This window comes from Canis lupus, chromosome 35 (assembly GCF_003254725.2).
Source record: "Canis lupus dingo isolate Sandy chromosome 35, ASM325472v2, whole genome shotgun sequence".
Classification (NCBI taxonomy): domain Eukaryota; kingdom Metazoa; phylum Chordata; class Mammalia; order Carnivora; family Canidae; genus Canis; species Canis lupus.
In genome coordinates this window covers 23,511,040-23,526,286 of record NC_064277.1, presented here as the reverse complement: position 1 = coordinate 23,526,286, position 15,247 = coordinate 23,511,040, and the positions used below count along the sequence as shown (strand labels likewise).

The following is a 15,247-nucleotide window of genomic DNA, read 5'->3' as shown; positions in this document are numbered from 1 at the left end:
CATGGCCCCTTCTCCGTTCTTCACGTCTGGTGAATCCATCCAGTTCACAGTTTGGGGGGTGAGTAATCAGTAATTAGCTTATTCAAATTCTGCTTCATCTTAACACCTAATCATCCTTAATTGCTCAGGACTGAATAGAATGCCAGGGAAGAAAAGAAGGTGGCAGGTGAGGGGAAGAAATGAGACCTTCAAATTTACCCTGACATGACAGCAGCACATAGCCCTGAAGAATATGTCAGCACCTTAGGCTAATGTAAAGATTGCCGCTGAGTGATAGAGGTGACACTAACAGAGAAAACCATTTCAGCAGGACAAAGAGACCCCTCTGTCCCTACTATTTCAGTGGGAAAAATCAAATGTTTGCAGCAAATCTGGCTTACACGTCTACAGCAGAACAGAATCCACCACCTCCAGTACACGTTTAAAATAGTAATCAGCAACAGAGTACTGGTATGTTATTTAAGATTCAAGTTTCCAACCGCACTCTGTCTCCTTTTTTAAGGTAGAACAACCTGGCTACACTCTTAGGCACTTTTAAATAAATGCCAGCCAACTGACTGGTAAAGCGTTCTTCATTCTTCTAGCAGACACAGCCATGGGTGGTTGCCCAAAATCATCCTCTGACATAGCAAACCTCATCATTAAAAAAAAAAAAAAAAAAAATCAATCACAGGTGTTTCAGTTGTACAAGAAATAGTCTGAAAATTCTATAAAACTATATAAATGTTGGTCTCAGTGTATTGACCATGAATAGGTAAGGACTCCAGAAAATACGATGGCAATGAGATGTGGAAAATAAGATAAAGGTCCCCCACATTCCCACAAGGAAGAAGAACAGAGCGGTAGTGAATGTCACATTTTCACCAACTCAGTAACACACACACCTCTCTCGCTCATACACAAGGAAATGTGAATGCCCTGGGCATTTGATCTGAATTGACAAAGCTAGAATTAAACAGTGATAAAAAGTGAATCAATCCCAGAAAACATTACAAAAGAAGGAAAAAAGAAAAAAAGGGGAACGCCTGGGTAGCTCAGTGGATGAGCGTCTGCCTTCGGCTTCGGTCATGATCCCAGGGTCCTGGGATCGAATCCCACATTGGGTTCCCCGCAGGGAGCCTGCTTCTCCCTCTGCCTATGTCTCTGCCTCTCTCTCTATATGTCTCATGAATAAATAAATTTAAAATCTTAATTAAAAAAAAAAAAGGAAAAGTATGTCCCAATCCAGGGTGGATTGTGAGTGCCACAGGCAGACAGACACTATCATCTGTATGATTTCACATTAGAGAACACTGGAGAAACCAGACCTCAAATTTTCTGAGGTTACACAGGTTACTATTTCTCAACCTCTGGGATACAAGAGAATCAACTGAGTCCTAACGGCTGTGTGTGTGCGGAGGGGGGTGTGACTGGGAGGGAGGACTGCTGGAGGTATCGGTTTCTGAACAGCACCATAGACATTTCTGAAACACGAGGCTATGAGCACCCAGCATCACGGGCCCCTCTGTGGAAACAGCACCACTGCCCCCCTGTACTTTCTTCTCCAAGATCCATACTCCGCCAAAGCGATGCTACAGAGCTCCTCCTCCAGTACACACGAGAACAGCTCCACGGGCCTGAGGTGAACTACTTTCGATCACATTAGTGCCTCTGAATGCCAGAAAGACTGAAGGGACAGGACTCCAGTGTCCCTAGACTGGACCAATGCCAGCAGCCATGCGGAGAAATGAGTCCTGCTATATCAACATCTTTTCTCATAATTAAATCCTAGAGTCAAACCACACTTTGAAAATAACCTTGGCATTAACATTTCAGTGGTGCCCTTCTGCTCGATCACAACCCCAATATCACCAACATAAACATGCCTGAATTAAGACCATCAAGAAGGCCCTGGTTATGTCATCATTCGTGAATAATCATTCACTCCTGCATATGTCTGCCATTTGGGCAAACATATGGTGCTGTAATTTTTCTTCCAAACTCCAGTTTCTAAAGAATGCTAAACACACAGGATAAAACACTGCTCTCAGATGAACTCTGGAAAAGTTCCAAGGATTTGTATGTAATCTCAATCAACATAAAGTGACAATTCTGACAATTTCTTTTAAGAATGTTGTCAACAGACTACATGCACAGGCCTGTGCACACACAAACATTTTCTTCATAGTTTTAAACATGAAAACAAAAAGTAGAATGAAGGAAACAATAAGCATCAGAGTAAGAATAAAGGAAATTGGAAACAAAAAAGCAATAAAATCAAGAGAAAAATCAACAAAACCAAACAACAAAACCAAAATCTTTGAAAAAGATTCAAAGAATTGGTTTACTTAAATTTTTCTAAAAAATTGAAAAAGAGGGACAAATTCTATGAGTCCATGATCACTTTAATACAGAAAGTAACAAAAACTTTTTTTTTCAAAGAGAAAACTACAGCCAGTACCTGTCATTAACATAGATGCAAAGGTTCTACATAAAATTTAAATAGAATCCAACAAAATACAAAATGGATGATACATGATGACCACGTAGGGTTAATCCCAGGAATGAAAGGTTGAATTAAAATCTGAAAGTCAATCAATATAATTCACCTGATTAACAAACTATAAGAAGAAAAACACACAATAACAGAGAAAAAGAGAAAAAACGTGACAAAACACAACACTAATTCCTGATAAAAACTCACAGCCAATGTGAAATTGAAGAGAAACTCCTCAACCAGATAAAGGGCATCAATGAAGAACCTAGAGCTAATACCCCACTTCGTGGAGAAAGAATGGCACTTTCCCTCCTAGGTCAGGTAGAGAACAAGGTCTCTAGTCAGCCCTTCTACTCAGCACTGATCTGGAGGCATTAGCCGGGGCAGTTGTCAGGGGCTGAGATTTTATTTTACGTTGCCTAGAAGTAAGTTAGCCTGTTGCTGTTTTGTAAATGCTGGCAGGACACAGGAGACTCCTGGTCAGACAGAAAGATTATTCATAGCACAGCAAAGTGCAAGAGCACCATGTGTGCACAGACCAACCCCCATTACCCCAAAGCCTCACAAGGTGACACAGAGGGCTCAGAGAGATGCCTGCACTCGCAGTAGGCTGCTTACAGGAAAGGACCTGCTGAACTTGGATAATCTGTTTTCACAATAAACGGTAAGCAAGTCCGCTCTTTGTTCATAAGGGAAACACACCATCATCTCACATGGATGCTCATGGCAAACACAACCCTGATGAGCAGCCTGGGTACAGAGCAGTCACAGCATGAATTCTTGGCATACCCAGCAAAACACGCAGGAACGTGAGACACCCAACAGCAATAAGACAAGAAAAAGAAATAAAAGGTATTAATACTGGAAAAAAAGAAGTGAAATTGTCTTTATTCACACACAACACAATTGCCTATGCAGAAAATGATGAAATCCATTTTTAAAACCTACAAGAACTATTACTCTAGGTGAGCACAAGAAGTTGTCAGGATACAAGATCAATACACAAAAGTCTACTATAGGTCTACTTACCAGCAAGACAGAATTAGGAACTGGAATTTAAAACAATACTATTTATAATAGCATCAAAAATTACATAATACTTCGAAATAAATCTGACAAACGATGTGTAATACTGAATGTGTACACTGAAAGCTACAAAACACTGATGAGAGAAATTAAAGACCTAAATATGTGTAGAAGTAGTTTCTTGGATCAGGGATGCCATACTGTTAAGATGTTAATTCTTCTCAAATTGATTTATAGACTCAATATAATACCAATCAAAATCTCAAGAGCCTTTTCTGTACAAATTGAGCTGAGTCTAAGCTCATATGGAATTGTAAAGAACCCAGAATCACTAAACAACTCTGAAAAGGAAGAACAAAGTTGGAAGACTAACACTATGTGATTTCAAGTCTTACTCTAAAGCTATCATAATCAAGACAGTAGTAGTGGCATAAAAACAGACAAACAGATCACAGAGACAGGATTCAGTCCAGAAACGGACCAACACACACATGAACAACTGATCTCTAACAAAAATGAAAGCCAGTTCAATGCAGAAACAACAGTCTTTCAAACAGGTGGATATCCTACACATATGCAAAAAAAAAGAAAAAAGAAAAAACAAACCTCCAAAAACAAAACAAAACAAAACAAAAAAAACCCATGGATCCATATTGCTTTATATACAGAAACTACTTCAAAGTTGATCACAGGGCAGCCCTGGTGGCGCAGAGGTTTAGTGCCGTCTTCAGCCCAGGGCGTGATCCTGGAGACCCTGGATTGAGTCCCACATCAGGCTCTCTGCATGGTGCCTGCTTCTCCCTCTGCCTGTGTCTCTGCCCCTCTCTCTCTCTCTCTCTCTGTGTCTCTATGAATAAATAAATAATCTTAAAAAAAAAAGTTGATAACAGACCTAAATGTATAATGTAAAGTTCTAAGACTTCCAAAAGACATAGAACATTCTGTAACTTCGAGTTGAGCAAAGATTTATTCAATATGACAACAGTACAATCCATTTAAAAAATTGACAAATTGGATGTCATCAAAACTTAAAACTTGTGCCTCTGAAAAATGCTGCAAAGAAAATGAAATGACAGGCTGCAGACTGAGAAAAAAATTATGTATAAATTGTCTATCTGATAAGAGATTTGTATTCAGAATATATAAAGGACTCTTAAGATAATAACAAAACAAGTCAACTTAAAAAAAATGGCAAAACATTTTAACCAACACTGGAACAAAGGAGACAGATGATGGCAGTCAAGCAGATAAAAAGATACTCAATATCTTTAGCCATTAGAAAAATGCAAATTAAAACTACAATGAGAAAGCATCGCATAGTTTCCAGAATGGCTACATTTAAACACACTGACCACACTGGTGTCAGGAAGATGTGAAGGAACGTTCTGGAACCCTCATCCACTGTTTGTTAGTGGCAACATCAAATGGTACAATTGCTTTGGAAAACAGTTTAGCAGCTTCTGAAAAAGCTAAACATGTACCTACCATACAATTCAGCCATTCCATTCCGAGGTACCCACCCACGAGAAATGAAAGCCTACGTCCAAAGATTTGTACATAAATGTTCACAGCAGCTTTGCTTATCTTGGCCAACAATGTAAATAACCCAACAGTCCCTTAAGAGGTAAATGGATAAAGCTGAGATATAGCCATACAATGGGACGTAATGGGACATAAACAGAACACAGCAGAACACAATGGAACACAACTCAACAAAAAAAAGTAACTATTGAGACAAGCAACAAAATAAATCAATGAATTCCCAAATAATTATACTGATGGAAAGAACGTAGGTGATAAAGAGTACACACACACACTGTATGATTCCACTCATACAAAGTTTTAGAAAATCCAAACTAATCTCTAGCTGCAGGGAGCAGATGCCTGCAGATGAGGAGGAGCAGGAGGGAGTGTCTACTGGGGGAGATGAGGACACCATGGAGTGACAAATAAATTCAGTATCTTGATTGTGGTAATGGTATGGGTACACATATGTCAAAACTTAATCAAATTGTACACTTCAGTTTGCTGCATATTACTTACTATAGCTCCATAAAGCTGTTTTTAAAAACCTACATTTTAAGGGCATCTGGGTGGCCCAGTCGGGTAAGTGTCCAACTCTCAATTTCATCTCAGGTCGTGATCTCAGGGTCATGAGATGAAGCCCTACATGGGGCCCTGCCTCAAGCCTGGCATCAGGTTCTGGGCTCAATGGGGAGTCTGCTTGAGATTCTCTCTCCCCCCACCCCACCCCTCCCCTTTGCACACTCTCTAAAATAATAAAAATCTTTTAAAATTTTAAAATAAATAAAAATAAAAATCAACATTGTATTAACACCCCAAAATTTCATGTATCACTATATTCCCAGAAAGACACAGATATGCTATGTAATAGCTATGAGATTTTAACACAAAACTCTGTTGTACAAAATCTCTAAGGAACAGTACTCTCACGTTTACACCACTACCACATAGGAGCTAATTAGTTCTTCTCAGACTGAGTTACGGAGAATGTGTTTTCTTTATGAGAAAACCTCCCCAGCTCCTACCCACCCAGGCCCCTGTTCAGTCTCTTCATTCAGAAACTTTCATCTCCCCTAATCCTGTTTTTCTACATTATTTCAAGAGAATTTCAACAGTGAAACCAAAATAGGGGTTTCTCAGTTTCAGAAACTCAAGAAAGGTTAGGACTCTGGCTATGACACACAGGCAGGTGTTGTTGGCACCCACCTGAGCTGACTTGCTGCAGATGACGCCATGAATCTCCAAGTAGCTGAAGGTTAACTCGAGCTGCAATTGAAATAGAGATCTGTAATGAATGAGAGTTGTAAAACCTATAATTGAAGGTAAAAATGCTACAACTAGAAAGAATCTGAGAGCAGAACAAGATACTAGGCATCTTCGGAAGGCAGGCTGGTTTAACATCTCCATTTGTGCATTAAGATATGACCTAGATTTATCATCTTTCAGAAAAAAGTATTCTTTGTTTTACTAAAGGGTTGAAAGGAAGCTACAAGTCAGACTTTTTACATTTTATCCAGGTACAAACTCAACGGGAAGCTCTTGTATGTCTGCTCTAGTATTTATTCATTGAATGTATAAAGTGAGCCATTTAAATATACTTTTTTCTCCTATTTCAAAATTTTCCTTCAGAATGTCCCATCAAGATAAAGACAATGATGGTTTTGCCTTCTTTCTAAACCCTTTACCTCTTTGTGTTATACTCTGGCTACTTATGGAAGTCATCATTCCTTCTTTATCCATCATAAAAATGCATATTTTGAATGGATTTCAAAAAATATAATATGTAGGAATTTTAAAACTGTGGTTAAATGCAACACAGTTAAGTAAAAATCTAATCTGTGTGTGCAGATAAATGGTTTACTTCCTTCCTATTTTAATCATAAACGATCCTTTCTCTCTTCTCTGGTAATCAGCAATTTTTTTTCTTCAAAATATCTCCAGTCCCACACTTTTCCTATTTTTCCTGGACAATAGCCACTAATCTTTCCCCCAGTTTTGTGGTCTTTCATCTGACTACAGCGACCAATCACAGAGCACCAAAAGAGGGGACTGAGTTAGATCAGTTTATTTGACCCCTTCATCCTCAGCCTAGAAAAGTGCAGGAAAAGCACCCAATCGGAAGCAAACTCAGAGACCCTTAGTTTTGGCTCCTGGGTGCTATGCTTGTAACCCTATACATTTGGTAAGATGAACCGCCGAACAGAGAACCCCTGAATCTCCAGTTAAATATCTTGATGTATAGTGCTGAGGACCGGAGGTAGAAAAGCTATTCATTCTTCACTTAGTCAACTTACAGACATGCATGGAAGGATTGTAACTCGTGCAGGACGGTAACTGGAGAGAATGACACATCTCGTCCTCCAAGAGTCAAACGCGGCACTGGAGGCACATTTTAAACATCCTATTCAAGGAGAAGTCTTCTTACCTATCATTATTATCAATATTGTTGCTTATCTGGGTTTTGAAAAGTCATCTCAAGCAGGGAATTATTTTCTACAAGGTATACATATCTGCCTTCAGTCAGTTTAAATTAAAACCCAGAAGCATTGTTTCACTTGCTAGCTTTTGATATAGTGACCGAGTTTCTTTTTTCAGTAAAGCCCACTGGCCGGCTCTGCAATGGCATTTCCTCTGGGGAATCATACCCAGAAATGTAGGGCACCCAATGACCAGTTCAAGTCTCTCTAAAATGGAGAGAGGGGGCGCCTGGGTGGCTCTGTCAGTTGAGCGCCCAAGTCTTGATTTTGGCTTGGGTCATGATCTCAGGGTTGCAGGATCGAGCCCTGCATTGGGCTCCATGCTCAGCAGGGAGGCTGATTGTGATTCCCTCCTTCCCCCTCACCCCCTCACTCTGCTCTCTCCCAAATAAATAAATCTTTTAAAATAATAATAAATAAAAATGAAGAACTTTAAGACACTTACAAAGGAATTTGAGGGCATCATTTGGCTGAATTATTATGCTCCCTCTCACCCTAGTCCTTAATAACTGTCTCATCCTTAACAAGACAGTAATTTTTTTCAAATAATTCACCTTTATCAATATTCAGTATTTCATAGACACTCTCTCCTTCTGCAGCCTATTTCACTGCTATGGGAAATACCTAATTAAATAAATTTACTATTGTAAGCATAACTGCTAGAATAGGTTTGGAAGCAAACCATGGAGCCTTGGTGGGCATCTCATTCAACTGGTGGGAGCAGGTGTGAACAGGTACAGGCTCTCACAGTTCAGCAGCTATGAAATTGCAGCTGGCATCCGTAGGCCCCATCAGGGATGGCACGGACAGTCTTGATCAATTTGGCCGAGCGAGGTTAGTTGGAGGTCAATTAAGATGCTTCTGCAGCACCTTGGGGCTGTCACTGGGAGAAGCAGTGTCAGGGAGCCAGGCAAACACGGAGTCGTTTAGCAGGGCTCTGAGGAAGAACTTCAAGTTTATCAAGCAAAGAAGGGGCAAAAAGGAAATCTAGGCAGAAGATTAAGAATTTGCAAAGCTACAGCGGCATCAAAAGAACCAGGAATGGACAGAAGCTCGAAGTAGAGCCAGTAGGATGGACAATCTGGAAGCAAGGACAAGCTGTGTCTGTGACTCGCTGTGCAAATCAGAGATATTAGTGGCTGGTTAGATATAAGGAAGGAATTAACCCAGACTATCAATAGCTCCCCACTGCTCTCCCACTCATCCCGCCTCTACGCACCCCCAGTGTGTCCCCCTCCCCCAGGCAATAAGCAAATGTACAGGTGACTGTGTGTCCTGCAGGAATGTCTTTCCCCCCTCCCAGTCACCCACCTTTCTGACCTGTTTCTCTCCCCCACAGCCTCTCCACACACCCCTGTTCCCCAAAGTATGGTGCTCTTTCATACCACTAAACTTTGACCAGCAGAAGACCCTCTCATCTGGTTGATGTGGAGCGATCCTTCAACCCAGCTCTGCAGGTCCACCTCTAATCTGATAATTACCCATTCCCACTTCCAAAGCAGAGCTGGGGCCTTCTGGGGTGACAGCAAAGTTCTATTTCCTCATCTGGGTGTGACTGTGGAGATTGTTCTGTGGTTCATCATGGAGATATACATTTCTATTTTGTACATGTGACTGCATATATGATACATTTAACAACAGGAAGACAAAAGATGTTTAATCAACCCCCAAAGAAAAGAGAAGAAATCTATGCCATAATCAGTACCTATTATACAGTAATGTTCTGAATATAATTATATCCCCAGAAAATTAATGTCACTGACATAGGTTTTGCTTCTCAGCCAAGGTGTACCGTAGCACATGAAAATCAGCCTTGGCTAAGGGGGAGACCTGAACACAGATCACTTTGAAAGAAAAACTGCTTTGCTCAATTTGTGATGCTGACAATATCAGAAATCAGAACCAATGTCCTGGCTACCCTAGCCAGGCCAACGTGGAGCACAATGTACATCACAGAACAAAGCCAGACCTTCACTCAGGGCAGAGCAAGGGAGGGGGATATGGAAGCAGCCAGCAGAAGAGAGGCGGATGACTTCCCAGGAAGTAATACACCTTTCTGCGGCAGAACTTTTTTAATTAAGGTAAACATGTTACTCAGGGGCCTTCTACTCAATAGGCTACTTGACTATTTCTCAAGCTCATAAAATTTCCTTCTGCAATTAATTTTTCACCATGGGATAATGGTTCATTCACTTCCTTATAGCCTTCAGGTGTCTTAATATATGGGTAACAGCCCAATACCATTCACATAACAACTGATTTCATTTATAACACAGTAGAAATGGAGAAACCGGGGACACCTGAGTAGCTCAGTGGTTGAGCATCTGCCTTCGGCTCAGAGTATGATCCCAGGGTCCTGGGATCGAGCTCCACATTCCTGCAGGGAGCCCGCTTCTCCCTCTGCCAGTGTGTCTGCCTCTCTCTGTGTGTCTCTCATGAATAAATAAAATCAAGGAAGGGGTATCCCTGGGTGGCTCAGCAGTTTAGCACCTGCCTTCGGCCCAGGGCATGATCCTGGGTTCCTGGGATCAAGTCCCACATCAAGCTCCCTGCATGGAGCCTGCTTCTTCCTCTGCCTGCGTCTCTGCCTCTCTCTCTCTCTCTCTCTTTCATGAATAAATAAATAAATAAAATCTTTAAAAAAAAATCAAGGAAGGGAGGGAGGAAGAAGGGGAGGGAGGGAGGGAGGGAGGGAGGCGGGAAGGAGGGTGACTCACTTTACATTTCCAAAAGGGGGCAGGGACCAGTGGTCATTCCTGGTGGAAACTTCCTAAAATTTAGCATTTGTATAATCAGAAAGAAAAAAAGGCAGCAGCCACTGTCAGCCCTGGACTAGCAAACAGTGGATCGGTATCTTGGCAAAATTAAATAGCTCATTTAAAGAACAAAGTGGTGTCATAGTATTTTTCACAGGCAACCCCAGCGTACACACAGAGTGGCTGAGGTGCTCCGCTACCGGGAATGAACCCTTCAGAGTGATGAAGATTATTTCCCACATGTCAAAACCTTAGAAAAATCTGCTGCTACCGGACCGAAAGAAGTAAGAGTTAGACCTGAGGAATGTGTAAACCATGCCCCGGGTGAGAGAGAGAAATGACTGGAATCACAAGCCTCAGGGATAAGAGCACAAAACACTTCACCCCTTCTTGTGGGATCCTTTTACACAAGAAGAGGAGAAAGGATAGAGTAAAAACTATTCATCATCACAATGCTGAGGGGCTTTCTGAGGAGAAGGAAGGAAAATACTGTGCACTAAGAGCACCCTGGAAACAGCCTAAATGGAGAAGTCTCCATCACTGAGGAGAGTGTGTGTGTGTTGCAGGAAATGAGCACTTACCTTGGTAGGGATCCGTGCTGTTACAAGGAAGGCTCGGCATGAAGTCAGCACCTGCAGGACAGAAAAGCTGCATCAGTACAAGTATCACCAGTACAAGTACAGGACCAGTAGGCTTTGGTGTCACCTACAGGACTGTGTGACACTGAAGCATCAAGAGGCCATGGGGCTTGGTTCCTGGCACAAAAGAACAGTAAGTGACCTGGGACAGCTTGTCAGCCGTAAGGAACTAGTTTAACTTAAGAGTCACTATACGAAGGTCCACGCTGAACAAATCACTTGTAAAATCTCAAGACAAAGGGCACCTGGGCAGCTCAGTGGTTGAGCATCTGCCTTTGGCTCAGGTCGGGATCCCAGGGCCCTCCCTGCAGAGAGCTTGCTTCTCCCTCTGCCTTGTCTCTGCCTCTCTCTGTGTGTCTCTCATGAATAAATAAATTACATGTTTTTTTTTAAATAAATAAATAATAAAAAGAAGTTACTAAGGCACACAGAGAGGATGTAACTTGCCCAGGTGACCAGCAAGCAGGTGGCAGACCTGAGATTTGAACCTGGGGTGGTCTGGGTCCAGGGACTGCTTCTAATGCCTTATACTGCCTCTCAAATCTCCAGAACCCACTTCCTTAATAGCCCACACACACATATCACAGACGAGTCACAGGACTTTAAAGCCAGAAAGAAATAAACAGGTATAAGTATCATCGACAGGATGAGGGATGTTTGAGTAACATAAGGAAAAGAACGAGTCCCTACTGGTTCTGTCTCTGTCTCTGTCTTCTATCTGCCTGCCTGATTCTATCTGTGAATCCCTCACTCTGTGTGTGTCTCTCCCCACCTGCTCCCCCTCTTCCACTCCTGCCCCGCTGGGGCTGCCACTGCCCCGGCCATGCTCCCAACTTCCCACTCCCATCTGTCCTCTGACACACTCTCCGACATCCACTCTGCCCTCACTTCCCCGAGCTTGCCCTAGGCAAATCACTTGAGAGCCTGTATCGTATTTATGCCTATCACGAAGCAGTAGACACCAACCCCAGAGGAAATACTGAATTCTGGACGAATATTCCATCTGTAACACAGTCACAGAGAAACTTGAACAAAACACGAAATAAAAATGACAAGGCGCCTTTGACATGGTTAAACAATGAGCACATGGGTAATTAAGTGATTACAAGGTCCCCTGTGTGAATCTAATTAATAAGTCTTAGAAAAGAATCTCAAACAAGCACCCAAACAACTGACATGCAGCAGCAAGCACCAGTACAAGGCACAGGGTGGCCTTCTGGCCCTTTCTATGTAGTGTGCTCTGGGGAATCAAGTCTTCCACAGGCAGCCACAGCTTCAGATGACGGACCAGCCCTCTCCTGATCAGTCACCACATGGGGTGCCACTAATGGGGTATTAACTGGGTCAGTACATTTTTTAAAGGGGAGGATAAAAAGCCCAGAATGTTCATATGGATTCACCTTTTGAATAAAGAGCAATCTATCTCTTGACTCCATGTAGACATGTGGCTATTCTAAGGATCACTTCTGCTTTCACTCAGGCAACGACAAAGTTTGCAATCTGTGGTCCTGCGTGCCAACTCCCTTTCTTTAAAAATATTTTTTAAGTACACAGTGTCCTCCAGAAGTTGTACAAAGCGTCCTTCTGGAATTTGGACAACGGCCAAAAGAATCTGTTTGAAAAGAGCCACATCCATGAGGGAGCCCAGGCTTTGGAGGAAGAAGCTTTGTGCAGGCTGGTGGTGCACATGTCTGGTGCTCATCTACTGTCCCCAGAGGCATGAGGACTGGTCTTAGATAGTTTGGGAGGGGATGGGGTGGAGTGGGTGAAATCTTCCAAAGCTGACCAGCCTTTTCCAAGATGATGCCCGCTTGTGAGATCAACAGTGAAGGGATATTCTGAAGCAAGAGTGAAAGGTTACAGTTCCAAGAACTGTGCCTCTTGCTCCATTAATGCAAACTAGGCCAATAAATGGGGCTATGCTCATGCTGGTAATTCCAAAGCACTTAGTCTCCTAGCTTTCCTGTTCTGCTCCAAGACTGCCCTGGGATCTGTGATCTTGGGAGGTCTTAAAGTGCATACATATGGCATCTAGCAGGTGGGTGGCAATGACACAGGAAAACTTCTGCGATATATCCTGCTAATAAGTGCCACTTTGAGGCTGGGGGTAACAAGCATCTTGCTTGCAGGGTCACCAAATCCTCCCATTTGCCCAGGATATTTTTAGCCCTAGCACTGAGAATCCTGTGTCCCGGAAATCCAGGACTCTTGCTCAGCCTCCTTGCATGGGTTTTGTGGCAGATTGAAATTCTGGTTCTGCCACTCTCTTAGCTGTTTAATGCTGACAGTTAGTGAACTTCCCGATGCCTCAGTTTGCTCATCTATCTGTAAAGCAAGAAGAATATTCCTCTGCAGGACTAATGCTGTTATAAGTAAGATACAAATGTAGATAAAGCCCTAGCCCAGCACCCAGGAGGTCTTTGCCAAAAACCAGCTCTTCTAGCATTATAACTGAGGTGGTAGCATCTTAAATTTAGATTCTCAAATTAAGAGAAGTAATCCAGCTACGGTTACTGGATTTTTAAATAATAGTTTGGGACAACAAAACAAAACAAGCAACAAAACCCACCAAGATTCTGGGACAATCTCTAGGCTGAAATTTTCTGTTCAATATATTTGCTTGCAAAGTTAAAAAAAAAAAAAATTGGGGAGGGCGGAGGGCAACAGAAGAAATATCTGTGCTTAATCAAGCAAATTTAGTCACCCAGGGCAAGCTATAACTTCCCTCCCACCTCCTGGGGAGACCCATTCTTCCACAAAGGTCTTAGCATGCAAACCACATTTTCAACCCCTGTAATGAATTTCCTCTCCCTTTCATTGAAATTCAGGCAGCAGCCTTGCTCCCTCTGAGGCTTCTCTACTCAACTTTTTACTTCAAAATTTCACTTGGAAACATTTATAAAAATCCTCCCTACCGCTAAGACTCACAGCTTAGCAGAGAAGCCTAAATTTTCTTATGGAAATGATATATAATGAGGCTGGCTATGGAGCCCTCTCACTGCACTTATTAAAAACTGAAATAAATACCTGTTTCACCCTCTTTAATAACTCCATTGCCTAAAGCCTATCATCGCAAAGGTAATCCATAAATTTATGCCACCTAAATCCACATTCTCTCATGCAGACTACCAAGTAGCCTTTCCTTTAAAATTGGGCTCTACAGATGGCAAACATTCAAAAAAGGGTCTTATACACCCAAAGTGCTCTCTAATTTGCAAGCAAACTCAATGATGCATGTCATTTAACGCATACCCTCTTCCAGACTCACAGATACAAGGAAATCATGGACAAGACCTCTTTAATCCAAGACACATGCTCCCAGGAGAAAGCAGGGTAGGTGGCGAAGGTCATTATCACTGCCATGGAGTTATGAGCGACAGATGCCCAGAGCCTTGTTGTGCAAGATCGCCCAGAAAGTTGAAAGAGAATCAATGTCTCCTGACCTTAAGCCTCCTAACATCCCACTGTACACAGCCATGATGACCATCACCCTCTCTAACTAAAGCAGGAGGACACTTCACCCAAAAGGAATGCAAACGATACATCATTTTCATGCAATTTCTGGCCCCCAGTCCCTTATAAAACTGGATCACCATATCCCCGAGTATCTGTCTCCCTCTGTCATTAATAGATGTGCCCTAACAAGGCAGTCTGGTCTAGCACAGTATCTGAAAAATTACAGCCTATGGGCCAAATCCGGTGCCCGACCTGTTTTCATAAATAAAGTTTTATTGGGATATGGCCACACCATATATGTAACGTCTTGTCTTTGGCTGCTTCCACACCACAAAGGCAGAGTGGAAGCAACGGAAGTTTTTAGAGCATATGAAGCCTCAAATACTGACTATCTGGTCTCATAAAGAAAAAGTTGGCCAACTCCTAGTCTAGTGGTTTAGAAGGAAAAATTCTGGAGTCAGGTTGTCCGCATGTCAATTCAATCTGCCACCTGTGTGACTTGGGAAGATAACTTAACCTTCTGTGTGAATTGAATTCTCTGTGGTCCAGTTTCTTCTGTAAAATGGGAACAATAATTGTACCTACGCCCATGGAGCTGGCAGGATTAAACAGTTCATTGTACATTGTACATGTAGAAGAGTGCTGGCAGGTGAAAGAGCTACAAGGGTGTTATTATTTGTATATCTCAATATTATAATAAAACCATATATGCCCATAACAGCATTGAATTAAGAAGAGAAAAAAAAAAAAAAAGAAGAGAGTTACCCAGATTTACCCTGGGGTTTGTCTCAACCTAGCTGAGTGACCTCATGGAACAAATCACCATCTTTGTGGACCTAAACGTACCCGAAACCAGAATAAGGGCATTGGAAGAGATCCATGTCACCTTCCTAC

At 42.1% G+C, this 15,247-nt stretch overlaps 1 protein-coding gene across 5 annotated transcripts in view; it reads right to left on the bottom strand.

The window, feature by feature from the left end:
- Window positions 1-15,247, bottom strand: part of CARMIL1 (capping protein regulator and myosin 1 linker 1) — a 311,565-nt gene that overhangs the window by 180,373 nt on the left and 115,945 nt on the right. For all 5 annotated transcript variants that reach the window (XM_025442784.3, XM_035710597.2, XM_025442806.3 and 2 more), the window contains exons 3-4: window positions 10,841-10,891; window positions 6,233-6,292 (exon numbers count right to left, since the gene is read on the bottom strand). In XM_025442784.3, the coding sequence (XP_025298569.1) occupies window positions 6,233-6,292; window positions 10,841-10,891 (111 nt within the window). The remainder of the gene's footprint in view (window positions 1-6,232; window positions 6,293-10,840; window positions 10,892-15,247) is intronic.